At 42.1% G+C, this 16,021-nt stretch overlaps 1 protein-coding gene across 1 annotated transcript in view; it reads left to right on the forward strand.

The window, feature by feature from the left end:
* coro2aa (coronin 2Aa) overlaps positions 1-16,021 on the forward strand; it is a 91,264-nt gene that overhangs the window by 23,680 nt on the left and 51,563 nt on the right. The window contains exon 2 of the mRNA XM_039758181.1: positions 13,370-13,562. Coding sequence (XP_039614115.1) covers positions 13,370-13,562 — 193 coding nt within the window. The remainder of the gene's footprint in view (positions 1-13,369; positions 13,563-16,021) is intronic.

Consider the following 16,021-nt stretch of genomic DNA (forward strand, 5'->3'; position numbering starts at 1 on the left):
CAAGCAGTTCAGAAGTTTCAAAGGCTGTTATTGACAATGACATGAAGTTTATGCAAAGAGTCAAGATTTGCAGTGCTGGCCCTTCTTTCTTTTTCAAGACCCCTGTAATTCACCCTGGCAGGCTGTCTGTCCACCTCTGGATCAAATCCTGACTGATGGCCGCTGCCCATTCTTGCATCATCAATGCTTGTAGTCTGTCAGAATTTGGGTTTTTTTTTTTGTTTGTCCACCCGCCTTCTCAATGGGATTAAAGGTCTGGAGAGTTTCCTGGCCTGTCAAGAGTCTTCTAAACTGTTGGCGTCTGTCTGGCCACTCTGCCATTGACACCTGATTGATGAAGCACTGCTGAGATGGTTGTACTTCCTACAGCACCTCAGATGTGGACTTCAGAAGCTCTGTTCGAGTGACCATTTGGTACTTGGTCACCTCCATAACCGAGGTCCTTCTTGCCTGGTTACTCAGTTTGGTCAGACAGCCAACTCTAGGAGGTGTCCTAGTGGTTGCAAACGTCTTCCATTTCACAATGATTGAGGCCGCTGTGGCCCCTGGGAACACTCAGCACTTTAGAATTGGCCTGTTCTGACCTCTGCTTCATTTGAGTTCTTAATATAGTATACTATAGTACAGTATAGTACAGTACAGTATAGTATAGTACAGTATAGTACAGTATAGTACAGTATAGTACAGTACAGTATAGTATAGTATAGTACAGTATAGTATCAAGTATAGGGTGGTGTACAAAAAAAATGGATTGCAATATTGACCTTAATTGAAATATTTAGTTGTTTTTAAAAGGTTTTAATTCTGATGCTTTAATCAATTTTAATACAGACTGTTCAACAAAAGGACAACAAGAAAAACAAACGAATATCTTATTTAAGTTCAGAATTTAGTTTTTAAATATTGATAGTTTTTTAGTCTGATCCCATTTTTTATAAAATCGTAAACCATTTATGGTCTTACCTTTATTTGTAAACTAGCAAAATACCCGCACTTCACAGTGGAGAAGTAGTGTGTTAAAGAACATATGAAAAAGAAAAGGAAACATTTTAAAAATAACGTCACATGATTGTCAGTGTAATTGTTTTGTGACTGTTATGCGTGTTGCTGTCATCAAGGATTTGATTCTCATTATTTCTTTCAATCAGGTTCGTATTTGGAGGATGTGTTGTGTTCAAGTTACATTCCGTGTTTGTCTAGTCTATCCCTGACCATCTCATCTTCGTTGTCAACCGTTGTACAGATAACAGGTTTCATTCATCGAAGTGTTCACTACCCAAATCGGTACTCGTGAATCTAAGATGTTTAACTGGCATTCGCAGTATTAAGTTGTGGATTTGCCTGTGAATATTTAGCGGCAGCGTGTCTATGAACTTAATTTAAACTTAAGCTTTACACCTTGCTTTCCTATTGATGTGTCTACAAAGGCTTGTTCAGATTCAGAGGGTTCTTCCTTTCTTACTGCATCAATAAGCAGCTCGTCTTCCTCTTTATCTGAGACATCACACACCGCATGCATGAGTTTACCTTTCCCAGTCCTGCAAACTTTAGCAAAGTGCTTCAATTTACCACATTTTTTACACTGTCTTCCTTTAGCTGGACATTGACTTTTTCCACCGTGTGCTTTGTTTCCGCAGTAGGTGAACTTATGAATATGCTTGTATGCGTCACTCGCTTCATATTCTTTTGCTGCCTTCTCAATTGTGTAATGTGTTTCTTGTTCAGCGCTCTCTTTCTTGTTGTCTGCGTACTGCGTTCACAGTCCGTTCACGTGAGCCGCTCGGAGTACATACATCGAAGGTTCTCAGCTGTGCTTGTGTTATCTCGTGCGATCTTGCGATGTCCACGGCTTTATTTAATGTTAGCTCAGACCCGGCACCTAAAAGTTTCTCTCGCACTTTCGCTGAGTTTGTGCCAAACACTAGTCTATCCCTGACCGTCTCATCTTCATTTGCATAAGTACAGTCCTTCACCAGCAATTTGAACTCCGTTACAAAGTGATCGAAAGTCTCGTTTATATCCTGCGTCTTCTCATTAAACTTGTATCTCGCGAATATCGTATTCGTCGTAGGCATGACAAACGCCTCGTAGCGGCAGCGTGTCTATTGGTTTGCTGCTGACGAACAGCCTTATATGGGCAGGCACTCAATTACGTGGGAGGCGTGGTGATGGGGGACGCAATATAGGCAGGCAGCCAACTACGTTGGAGGTGTGGGGATGGGGGACGCAACTCCGCCTCACACGGCGACCCAGCTGCAGGCTATGGCCGTATATATGTACGTAAGTAGTATTCAGTTATGACCGTTACGCGTAGAATTTTGAATGAAACCTGCTTAACTTTTGTAAGTAAGCTGTAAAGAATGAGCCTGCTAAATTTCAGCCTTCTACCTACACGGGAAGTTGGAGAATTAGTGGTGAGTGAGTGAGTGAGTCAGTCAGTGAGGGCTTTGCCTTTTATTAGCATAGATGAAGTCCACGCGCCTATCCTACTCCACGAAAATCTCCGTCACTTCTTGTAAAAGTTCCTCCTTATTTTCCTTTAGTTTTAAAAAACTTAATCTTCCATTTTGGACAAGAAATAAAAATAAACGGACTGCCGCAATGCACTTGACTTTCTGATGTCGCTAACTTATTGTCACCTCTGCCTAGAAGAACAGCAGCCACGAGCACCTGTTGGGCTCACAGGCGCCCCCTTCAGGGCGCCATGGTACAGTCTGCCTCACTTTGTGCCTTTTCACTGCGGTTTTGTGTCCGATCAGCGAGACTAAATATGTCACACACATTCATTAAAGATATTAGCCGGACTGTGGAAAGTCAGGTTGTGTAATAAACGTGTCTGCAAACATTATATTGGCGACAAGGCAGCAACAGGCACGAACCAATTGCAAGCATCAACCAGGGACGTGCGGTCAGGGGTGGCATCATGAAAAGTTAAAAAAAAAACAAAAAGCTAACGATAATATAAAATAAATTTGTCCATTGGTCTGTGCTATAAATCTATTTTCTGTTTTTCTGTTCAAACACAGGGGAGAAACGTGAGGCGCAGCAGTGACGAGCCTCACCTCTCCTCAGACTGCGCTCTCCCTCACCTCACACACTGACGGGGTTGATGCCTGCGATTGGCGTGTGCCTGCTGCTGTCTCTCTGTATGTCGCCAATATAAGGTTTGCAGACACGTTTGTTATACACCCTGACTTTCCACAGTCTGGCTAATATCTTTAATGAATGTGTGTGACATATTTAGTCTTGCTGACCTGACACAAAACCACAGCGGAAAGGCACAAAGTGAGGCAGGCAGTACCGTGGTGCCCTGAAGGGGGCACATGTGAGCTCAACAGGTGCTCATTGCTGCTGTTCTTCTACGCAGAGGCACCAATAAGTTAGCGACATCAGAAAGTCAAGTGCACTGCAGTGGTCCGTTTATTTTTATTTCTTGTTCAAAATGGAAAAAAAAAAAGATTAATGGATCTGACTTTGCTAACGATTCTGTGATCTTCGCGGAGTCAATGGAGGCTCTGATCGGGGCACTCGAGAGACTGAGTAAGGAGTCTGAGTGTCTGGGCTTGCGAGTGTCCTGGATAAAAATCAACATCCAGGCCTTTAATGACCCCTTGGGCACGGCCATCAACAGTGTGACTGTTTGCGGAGGGAGTGTTGACCTTGTTGAGAGGTTTACTTACCTTGGCAGTAGACACCTTTTATTGGCTAACTAACAGGAATACAATATGCTAGCTTTCGAGGCAACTCAGACCCCTTCTTCAGGCAAAGATGTAATACCTTGGCAGTGACATTCATGTCTCTGGTGACTCTGCCTGTGAAGTCAGTAGATGGATTGGGAGAGAATGGAGGGTGATGAGGTCGCACGAAAGGGGTGTGTGGTGCTCCTGATATCATCAAAAGGACGACGGTTCAAGTCTTTAGAGTCCTGGTGCTCCCTGCTTGTGAGACATGGACGTTGTCCAGTGACCTGAGACGAAGACTGGACTCCTTTGGTACTGCATCTCTCTGGAAAATCCTTGGGTACCGCTGGTTTGACTTTGTGTTGCTCATGGAGTCCCGAATGAGGCACATTACTTGCATTGTCAGAGGGAGCGTCAGTTACGGCACTACGGCCATGTGGCGCGTTTCCCCAGGGGGTGATCCGGCTCGAAAGATCCTCATTGTTGAGGACCTGAGTGGCTGGACCAGGCCAAGGGGTCGCCCACGTAACACCTGGCTACGGCAGATAGAGGGTCATTTCCGGAGGGTGGGACTGGACCGCGTGTCTGCCTGGGGGGTTGCCAACTGGGATCCCGAGTTGTTTCGTCGTGTGGTGGGTGCGGCAACTCTCTGTACCAGTGCATGCTCCCCAACTTGGATTGTTCAAAATGGAAGATTAAGATTTTTAAAAGTAAAGGAACATAAAGAGGGACTTTTACAAGAAAGTGACAGAGATATTCATCGAGAAGGATAGGCGCTTGGACTTCAGTTACAAATTAAGGTAAGACTGCAAACGGTTTTCAATTTTAAAAAAAATGGGATCAGACAAAAAAAAAACAAAAGGAGCAAATGCGCTCTCTCTGCCGCTATAAATGTAACGTTCTTTCTTAGCCAAATATGCGCTTTACCTGTGTGTGTGTCAAGAATGCTGATGAGATATGAAACATAACCAGTAGCCAGTGTGCGGGCTGCCAATTGAATAGTCAATAAGCGACTCTTTGGGGTTCATATATTTGTAAATCGGACTCTGAAGGAGTCACCAGCCATGAACCTCACCGCATGTCACTGCATCAACCTCATATGTGAGGTGAGGGAGAGCGCAGTCCGAGGAGAGGAGAGGTGAGGCTCGTCGCTGCCGCGCCTCACATTTCTCCCCTGTATTTGAAGAGGAAATGCGCAGATTCAGCGATTTTCACTATAAAAATGATCACAATTATTGGAACCATACGGACAACACATTTATAGCACAGACCAGTGGACAGCTGTATTTGATGTTATCATTATTAGAGCCTCACCTGCCTCCTCTTTGGTGAGTTCCTTGCGCTTCGTGGTTTGGTTTTTGGTCCTGACATGCAGTGTGAATCGTAGGACCTTCTATACACACAGGGACACGGGTGACTTTCTAAATGACGTCCAGTCGATTCAGTTTGCCACCCGAGGACTTCAATCAAGTTCATTACACGCTTTTGCTTTGTCATGATGGATGTTGACTGTAGATTGAGGGGCTAAAATGGCAAATTTATTCTTTTAAAATTAAATTTACAACAGTACTTGTAAGCAAAGTGAATACTTTGTGAATCCACTGTAACTGATATCAATGTACATGGAAAATAAGACATCAGTAAGAGAAAGACACTGGCAGAGGCGCGCTTGTTCCAAACTTCTCTACCATTTAAGAATGATGGGGTCCCACTGTGCTCTTGGGATCCTGCACGGACATGTTTTTTTGTTGTTAGCCTTCCCCAGATCTCGAAAGCGATCCGCGTCTCTAGGACTTTGCACGCCATGCCTTTGATCTCATGGCTTAGTTTCTTCCTCACTTTTGGACCTTCTCTAGCCAGGAGTGTGGCTTTCCTAATCGGGTCCTGTCAATTGAACTGATCACAGGTGGACACCAAAGAAGGTGTAGAAACATCTCGATGTGGTGATCAATAGCCTTGGAAACATCGAATCCAAAGCAAGTCTTACTCATTTAAGTGATATTTCAGTTTATTTTTTAACACATTTTTTAAAATTCCTAAAAAAAAAAATCCAGTTGAGGGAAAGAATTGATAGAAATTATTTTAGCACAAGGTGGCAACAGAACAAAATGTGTAAACAGCGAAGGAGTCTGAATATGCGGTATAAAAGAAAGATAAGTGAACAATAAAGAGCTGGAGGCCCAGCATGGCCACCCTGTATAACTGAACTCTGCAAAAAAAAAAAAAATAATGCGGAGTGATCCTGGTACGACCATAGACATACAGTATATAGGTAGACGGCGCATTCACTGTGTTGCCCAGTCGACACGATACGTCAGCGCGTCCACCATATTGCGAGTGGCAAAAGTGCCATTTAAACCAATACAAGTAGACGTGGAAACCGGATTTTCTGATGAAAAATCAATAACGTTTAAAATAGCATCGTTTACAAACCACAGATTTTGGCGAATCATTTACATGCAATTATTTATATTCCTTTTTAAACTAATAATGGCAATTATTAAATAATAATAATTATTATTTATTATTAAAGAATTCCTCTCATATAAGTAACATTTCTCGGACTGCCTTCTTCCATCTCCGAAACATTTCTAGACGTCGTCTAGTACTGAAGTATCGGTTAATGCAGAGTCATGTGACGTATAGATTACTGTAACGCTATTCTATCTGGCATCCCACAAAAACGTATCCATCGCTTACAACTTCTTCAAAATTCTGATGCCAGGATAATAACCTGCTGCTCTAAATCCACTGAACACATCACACCGATTCTCTCTCGACTTCACTGGCTCGCTGTTCACTACTGAATACGATACACAATCCCGCTCTGAACATTTAAAGCTCTCCACACCTCACTGATCTCCTCCAGACTGGCACTCCTCTCGCTCACTCAGATCCTCATCTGCAGCTCGACTTTCTGTACCGCACGTCAGACTCAGTGCTATGGCAGCTCGAGCGTCTCTCCTGGTGCTCCTCAACTCGGGAATTCTCTTCCCTCTCATATCCGTCAGCTCGATTCAATAACACATTTTAAAACTGCCCTCAAAACGTATCTTTTCAAACTGGCATACCAATTATGAATTTTGCACTGTCATCTTTGTTTGTTTGCTAATTATTGCTTTTTGGTTTATCATTCTCTTGTTTTAATTTTACTAATGTTGTTTAATTTTATTGTAAGGTGACCTTGAGTGCTAAGATTATAAAATGGGATTTTCTAATGGCCAAATATAACCAAAACAATTGTTCAGCTTTACCTATGAAATGTGATCCCCTGGGATCTGCTTTGGAGCGTGCAGCGGTTTGTCTAATCCCAAGCAGCACATTATCCATTACTTCACTCCATAGCAGTGCCACTCGCAGTATGGCAGCAACGTTGACATACGATGCTGCTGGTCATGCGGCGTCTAGTAATTCTATGTCTGTGGGTGCCCCAAGATGGTGGAGCCTCCTGACAGGAAGAGGCGGGTCCAGGCGGCCGAACACCGGCAGTGATGTCAGAGGTATTCTAGCTGTCAATCAACCGGCCTGTAGAGGGTGGAAGGAGAGAAAGGCATTAGGACACAGCGCCTATCCCTGGAGCGGCGGTAGAATTGCAGTCACTAGGGTCCTTCAGTTGTCCCCTATGTGCATGCGGGTGACAACGCTTAAGGCACAGTAGCTTTATGAGCTCCAGCTATGTAATCTACAACAGTCAAGAGGAAAATCTGTGTAGACATTCAGGAAAAAAAACAAAACTGCATTTTGCTTTCGGTTCAACTGAAAGTCTCGAGTTCTATTGTGTAATCCATTTCTAAAAGTCCTGTCGGTGTTCGGCGGTCTGCTTATTTTTCAAATCCTGCTGGGCTTGTAGCTGGAATTGCCAGAGTTTTGTTCAGATTTTTTTTTTTTTCAGCTCCTAGGTTAACTTTCATTTTTAGTACTAGAGTCAGATTTCTGTTATTCCCCAATTTCTCCCGAACAATAAGTTGTACTGTTTAAGGTGTGGTGTCTGCAAACCCTCCCAGGTGTGTGTGTATGTGTGTGTGTGTGCAGGTGTGTAAATGTGGCCATTGTCTAATGATGAAATCAAAGGTCACAACATGGCTGGGCTGACAAAGGATTTTTTTTTTCTCCAACCATATCCGATTTCCATGAGCAAAGCTGTCCATGTGCATCTATGAAGTGATGCAGCTGTAACCCGACTCCGCAGACAGCCAACTAAATGGCCACAGTGCTCTTTAAAAGGTGAACTGCTCGTACAGCTGAGACCACCTCCACTTTCTGCTCACTAATTTGAAATGGATACATTCGCGATCTTCCCTCATTCATTTTTCACTCAATAACCCATAAAGAAAAAGTGAAACATGTTTTCATAAAGGTATGGAAATTTATTAAAAACCAAAATTGAAATCTCTCTTAGAAGTATTCAGACCCCTTAATTCAATACTTTGTAGAAGCAGCTGAAAGTCTTCTTGGGAAGTCTCTACAAGCTTCGCACACCTGGATTTGAGCAGTGCTTCTCATTCTTCTTGGCAGATTCTGTCAAGCTCCATTAGATTGGTTGAGAAGTTTCTGGAAAGTAACTGGTATCTTCAGGTCTCTCCACACACATTATATGGGATTTCAGTCTGGGCTTTGGCTGGGCCACTCAAGGACACTCAGACTTATCTTGGCTGTATGCCTCAGGTCATCGAAAGCAATTACCAGTAGGCTGTCATGCTGTATGTGCTTGACACTGAATGGATGCCGGAGCCGTCAATCCTCTTCTTCCTATCACCTATTTTGCTTCAGCAATTTGCTTCAAGCTCAGCAGAGGTCGCTGCTTTTTTTTTTCCCCCTATTCCATTTTCATCTTCTCAGTCTGCCATAAGAAACACATGAACCAAACTCAATTTGCAGTGGTTGGTGCTACCTCATATTTTTTAAATCACCAGAACCCTTCTGATAAAGTCAGAGATTGAGGCTCTAGCCCCTGTAATTTAACAGAAATTGTGTGAAAGATGAACAGACCTTAGCATTCTATATCTATTTACTAGATATGCCTCTCATCTAAGATGGGCTGAAATCTGAGTAATAAATTCAGACTTCAGCATTATGCAATGCATGCATCTCTGTTATTTGCTATTTGGAATGGGACTTGTAAAAGCAATATTGATGTTCATTATGTACCATCTGTTGGAATGACAAATGCAATGCATATGCCTCTGTTATATACCATTCGGTATGGAATTCATAAAAGAAATGGTAGTGTTTGTGGTGTACCATCTGTTGGAATGACAAATACAACACACATGTCTCTGTTATAAACCATTCTGTATGGATTTTGTGAAAGAAATGGTAGTGTTTGTGGTGTACCATCTGTTGGAATGACAAATGCAACGCATATGTCTCTGTTATATACCATTCTGTATGGATTTTGTGAAAGAAATGGTAGTGTTTGTGGAGTACCATCTGTTGGAATGACAAATGCAACACACATGTCTCTATTATACAGTGATCCCTTGCTATATCGCGCTTCGACTTTTGCGGCTTCACTCCATCGCGGATTTTAAATGTAAGCATATCTAAATATATATCACGGATTTTTCGCTGGTTCGCGGATTTCTCCGGACACTGTGTCTTTTAATTTAAAGTACATGCTTCCTCAGTTTGTTTGCCCAGTTGATTTCATACAAGGGACGCTATTGGCGGATGGCTTAGAAGCTACCCAATCAGAGCATGTATTACATATTAACTAAAACTCCTCAATGATATGCGATGTGCTTCCCCGAGCGGATTGTTTGCTTTTCTCGGTCTTTCTCTGACATTCTCTGCGCCTGACGGAGGGGGTGTGAGCAGAGGGGCTGTTTGCCTAGAAGATATGGACGCTCCTCTAAGAAATGCCGCTTTATCGCGGTGGGCCAAAAGCACGTATTGATTTTTTGATTGTTTGCTTTAATCTCGTGCGCTCTCTCTCTGACGTTCTCTGCTCCTGACGGAGGGTGTGAGCAGAGGGGCTGTTTGCACAGAGGCTGTTTGTTTAGAAGATACGGAGGCTACTCTAAAAAATGCTGAAAGACTACCTTCACATTGCTCCCTTCTTTGCGGCTGCTTTATCGCGGTGCTCATACTTAAAAGCCCAACAGCACGTATTGATTTTTTGATTGTTTGTTTTTCTGTCACGCTCTCTCTCTCTCTGACATTATCTGCTCCTGACGGCGCTCGTTTGAAGAGAAGATACGTTTGCAGTCTTTTAATTGTGAGAAAGAACTGTCATCTCTGTCTTGTAATGTAGCACAGTTTAAACTTTTGACTAAAGGGTGTTAAATATAAAATAAAATATAAATATATAAAAATAACCATACAAACATATGGTTTCTACTTCGCGGATTTTCATCTATCGTGGGGGGTTCTGGAACGCAACCCCCGCAATCGAGGAGGGATTACTGTATACCATTTGGTATAGAATTCTTGAAAGAAATGGTAGTGTTTGTGGTGTACCATCTGTTGGAATGACAAATGCAACACACGTCTCTGTAATATACCATTTGGTATGGAATTCGTAAATGCTGTGCTACCATAGGGTCTCTCTGACCCCCTACTCCTCTTTGAATCATTTTTTTTTTTAACTGTCATGATTAGAGACCTCGCCTTTCACGTATTTTTTTTTTCTGAAAGCCTTCCTTACAATGTGACACACATTCGCTAGTTTTCATGTCTTTCTCTTTATTTTATACTTATGTTTATTTGCATTTGGGGTCAAATGGACCCCATAGTACCTTCCATGTAATATAGAGATTTTTCTGTTATTTCAAGGTTCTGTGACAAGCACAGTGCAACACAATGCCAGCAGTAAATGTTAGGCCTACGCTGATGTAAAATAATCAGAAACTCACACATAAAGTGTCATGCAATATTATTTGGATGTTGTAATACATTTTCTGTATCTGCCTCTACATAGGCTATTTGAAAGTTCCTAAGACAAATACGCCTCTGTTTGTCGATACTTGAGTACAAACGTTTGTTGTATAATATTATTTTGAGAAAAACAAAATATTGTAATAAACAGTGTTTTTATTCTGGTAATATAATACATTTGTAACTTTTTTCATGGTACCAGAGCCGGGTTAAAGTTTGTAGTGTGCCATCTGTTGGAATGACAAATGCAACATATTTTCTTACCGAAAATGTTTGTGATGCGCCATCTTTTGGAATGGCAGAGACATTGCAACTGGACGGACACAAAGACAGACACACACACTCATCCTTTTATTAAGGTGGACTTCAGTTTTCATGCGGATGGGTCACTAGGCAACTTTAATGTGCTAACGTGAGCCAAGGTCTGCTTGTACATATGAGTTTATTCTGTAAGCTTAAATTATCATTAGCCACGCAGCGCTACCCATCTAAGATGAGCTCAAACCTAAGTAATCAACGCAGATTATGTTTGCAGCGTGCCATGTGATTAAAATGCCTTTTGGAATGGTATTTGTAAATGCAATGTTAATATTTGTGATGCACCATCTGTTGGAATGAGTGCAAGACATTTTATTACAACAAATGTCTCCACCTTAATATGTGCCTGTCTGTGAATCTGTCTTGTTGCAATGTCTCTGTCATTCCAAAAGATGGCGCATCAAAGACAGCTGTAGTAATATATCCATCCATCCATAATACAATGTATTGCATTTGTCATTCCAACAGAGGGTGCACCACAAACATTAATACCGCTTTTATGAGTCCAATAGGAAATGGCATATAACAGAGACATAGGCATTGCCTTTGTTATTCCAACCGATGGCGCATCACAAACATATTTAGTAATGTATTTTAATGAATTGAAGTTACACTTGATCCGTTGCTATCAACTTGGGCTTCACACTCCTAAGTATAAATTATGTCAATGATAAATAGATGCATACATTATATATAAATGATTAAAATATAAATGGCATCAATGAATTCTTCTGCAGGCACAAGTTGAGAATCAGAAGGGGGGAGTTTGCTGGGCTGGCAGTGGTGGGAGTGTTGAACGGGCACTCATTTTCATGTTGGGTAAATCATGCCATGCAAAACACGATGACAGATAGCATCAGTGCCAGTGGTGTCATGGCAGTCAAATGAGGTGCACTTCCCTTTTTTTATTAGGAAACATTAAGAAATGAAACACATTGAGAGCATTGTCTGGACTACAGGTACTTACAGAGGGTCCAGAAAGCACTAAGACCCCATCACGTTCTGCACACTTCACTGTGTTGTCATCCCGAATGGATCATTTTATCATTTCTGCCCATCAATCTACACTTAATACCCCATAATGTCAAAGTAAAAACCATGTCTTTGGAAAGGTTTGCAAATGTATTAGAAATCCTTCATTCGTAGAAGTAATCAGACCCTCTGTTGTGGCCCCTCCAGATTGTTCTCCGGTCTAACTGGCTTGCTTTCATTCTCCTCAAGATGTTTCTAGAACCTTAATTCAGCACTTTGTAGAAGTCCCTTGGGCAACAAATCCAACATCAGGTCTTGTTGGTAATTCTGTACAAGCAGTGTGGCGTAGTTGTTAGGGTTATGGTTGGGTGGACTGATGCTTTAATCAATTTTAATAAAGTCTGTTCAACAAAAAGATAACAAGAAAAACAAAAAAATATTTTATTAAAGGTCAAAATTTAGTTTTTAAATATTACATTTTTTTAGTCTGATCCCATTTTTTATAAAATTGAAAAGCGTTTATCGTCTTACCTTTATTTTCCTTTAGTTTTAAAAATGTTAATCTTCCATTTTGATCAAAAATAAAAATAAACGGATCGCTGCAGTGCACTTGACTTTCTGATATCGCTAACTTCTCGGCGCCTCTGAGGAGAACAGCAGCAACGAGCACCTGTTGGGCTCACATGCGCCCCCTTGAGGGCAGCCCGGTACTGTCTGCCTCGTCTTGTGCCCTTTCACTGCGGTTTTGTGTCCGATCAGCAAGACTAAATATGTCACACATTCATTCATTAAAGATTTTAGCCAGACTGTGGAAAATCAGAGTGTATATTGGCGACATACAGAGAGACAGCAGCAGGCACGTGCCAATCGCAGGCATCAACCCCGTGCGTGAGGTGAGGGAGAGCCCAGTCCGAGGTGATGTGAGGCTCGTCACCTCCGCACCTCGCGTTTCTCCTCCGTATTTGAACAGGGAATGCGCCAATTCAGCGATTTTGACTATAAAAAATGATGAAAATTATTGAAATCATTCTGAAAACAAATGTATAGCACAGACCAGTGCACCAATTTATTTTACGTTGTTATTATTAGTTTTACTTTTCACGATGCCTAGGCTGCCTCCCCTGACTGCACGTCCCTGTCCCCGTCTGAGGTGGTGTGCACTCCGCAAAGTATCATTCATTCATTCTCTCAATTCTGCCCGTCTGCCTGTCCCTTCCTGAACCTCACAGTTCACATTTCACAAGCAGGTTTCCTTCCTCCTCTCTTATCGGAGAGTAAAATGTTTTTGTTTTTGCAAAGTTTGTGGTTTACAACTTGCTCTGTTCTATAAATTCCTCTCTTCATACTCTAGGAAGGTGGGCAAACAGTGAGTCAAGTGACGGTGTCTTTATTTTATGAGCTAGCTGGAGCTTTTACACGGGTCACGTCATGTGCCCGCTCAAGTTCCGATCTTCGATGTGACAGCAGCTTTGACGACGATCTGCTCTTAAACCCCCCTCCTCTTTTTTCCTCTTCTCTTTCAGATGTCATGGCACCCTCAGTATCGCAGTTCCAAGTTTCGCCACGTCTATGGCAAACCTGCCAACAAGGAGAACTGCTACGACGGGGTGCCCATCACCAAGAGCGTCCACGACAATCACTTCTGTGCCGTAAACCCCTGCTTCATCGCCGTCATTACCGAGTGCGCGGGAGGCGGGGCCTTCCTCGTCATTTCCCGTTAGCCAGGTAAGAGAGAAGACGCTTTTACTTTTGTACTGGCTGTGTCTGTGATTCTCTGTGTGAAGAAAAAAACATCCTAATGTTTGTGCAAATTTTACTCCTTAACAAGTTTCCAACTGTGTCCCTGTGTTTTTGAGGAACTCATTTTAAAGTCAGTGTCTGGATACACTGGACTAATCCATCCATCCATTTCCTAACCCGCTGAATCCGAATACAGGATCACGGGGGTCCGCTGGAGCCAATCCCAGCCAACACAGGGCACAAGGCAGGAACCAATCCTGGGCAGGGTTCCAACCCACCGCAGGACACACACAAACACACCCACACACCAAGCACACACTAGGGCCAATTTAGAATCGCCAATCCATGTCTTTGGATTGCGGGAGGAAACCCACGCAGACACGGGGAAAACATGCAAACTCCACGCAGGGAGAACCCGGGAAGCGAACCCGGGTCTCCTAACTGCGAGGCATCAGCGCTACCACTGCGCCTCCGTGCCGCCCCACTGGACTAATTCCCTTCATAATTTTAAACACTTCACTCGTGTCTCTGGGGTGGCACGGTGGCGCAGTGGGTAGCGCTGCTGCCTCGCAGTTAGGAGACCCGGGTTCGCTTCCCGGGTCCTCCCTGCGTGGAGTTTGCATGTTCTCCCGTGTTCGCGTGGGTTTCCTCCCATATTCCAAAGACATGCAGGTTAGGTGGATTGGCGATTCTAAATTGGCCCAAGTGTGTGTCCTGTGGTGGGTTGGCACCCTGCCCAGGATTGGTTCCTGCCCTGTGTTGCCTGGGATTGGCTCCAGCAGACCCCCGTGACCCTATATTCGGATTCAGCGGGTTAGACAATGGATGGATGGAAAATGTACTAAGCAGTATGTATTTTTTTTTTTTAACAGTATTTTCATCTTGATTGTCATTCTACTTTTCTAGGCGTTCTAATTGTTTAATCAATTTGTTATTTACTACTTTGTGGGGCTGACACTATAGTAGTTGCAGCCTTTCACGACTGAGTGTTGTTTGCTTGGGTTTCTGCTCTGCTTGTTTTTAATTGTCATTATTAAGATTCAATGAAGGGAGCAAACTGCACAGAGAAAGGGTAAAATATAATAAAAAGAGAGTTAAGCATTTAAATTCATAGCAAAAATAGAAATATTTATAAGAAATGTCTCTTATAAATGTAAAAGTCATGCTGTTGTGCTTTTCTGAATGTAGAATAAAAGATAAATAAAACCAGCTAATTAAATGAGATCAGTGCTATCAGGTGTTGTCACTGATTAGAATCTGTTGAACAAAACCTGCAGCAGTGGGCCCCCAGGACTGAGTTTGAGAACCCCTGCTATAGGCTAACTGGGCTTCAGCCTAGGGCAGTGGTTCCCAAACTCAGTCCTGGGGACCCACTGTGGCTGCAGGTTTTGTTCCAACCAACATCCGCTTTTCATTGGACTCTTAGCCTATTTAAGTGAGTCGTTATTTCCCAGTTTCTGTGTTTTGGAATCAATGTAGAAATTACAAAACTAAAGCTTGGTAGATTTTTTTTATTAAAATGGACTAAGCAGTTATATGGGGAATATGTAATTTTTTAAAGTTGTTAGTATTTTCAACCTAATTTTCATTCCGCTTTTCCATGTGCTCTGGTTATTTAATTGATTATTTACTAATTAGTAGGTCATTGCAGCTTTCATCATCCCAGGTGTCTGCTATGCTGGTTGTTAAAAGAAGGGAACAAACTACACAGGAAAAGGGGAAAAAATAGGAAAACAACAATAGAGAGTTAAGCATTTATAGCTTTAGAAAAAAATAGGAATATTTCTAAGTGTCTTATAAATGTAAAAACCATACTGTTGTGTTTTTCTGAATTCAGAATAAGAGAAGAATAAAAAAGACCAGCTAATTAAATGAGATCAGTTGTAATCGATAATTATCACTGATTATGAATCTGGTGGGAACAAAACCTGCAGCCACAGGGGGTCCCCAGGACCGAGTTTAGGAACCACTGATCTAGATCAGTGTTTCTCAAACTCGGTCCTGAGGACCCCCTGTGGCTGCAGGTTTTTGTGACAACATCTGATAACACTGAGCTTATTTAATTAGCTGGTATTTTTTTTCTTTTATTTGACATTCAGAAAAGCATAGCAGCATGATTTTTACATTTATAAGACATTTATAAATATTTCTGCTTTTGCTAGAGATTTCTTTTGGTGATTTCATTATACTTTGCCCTTTCTCTGTACAGTTTTTCCCCCTTCGTTGTATCTTAATAACGACAACTTAAAACGAGCAGAGCAGACACGCAGGCAAACATCACTAAATAATCAAAAGCTGCAACTACTTTAGCGTCAGACCCAGTGATTAGTAAATAATGGATTAATTAAACAATTAGAACACCTTGAAAAGTAGAATGAAAATGAAGATGAAAATACTGTTAAAAAGGAAAAAAATACATTATTCCTATATAACTG

Source organism: Polypterus senegalus, chromosome 7, assembly GCF_016835505.1.
Source record: "Polypterus senegalus isolate Bchr_013 chromosome 7, ASM1683550v1, whole genome shotgun sequence".
NCBI classification, from domain to species: domain Eukaryota; kingdom Metazoa; phylum Chordata; class Cladistia; order Polypteriformes; family Polypteridae; genus Polypterus; species Polypterus senegalus.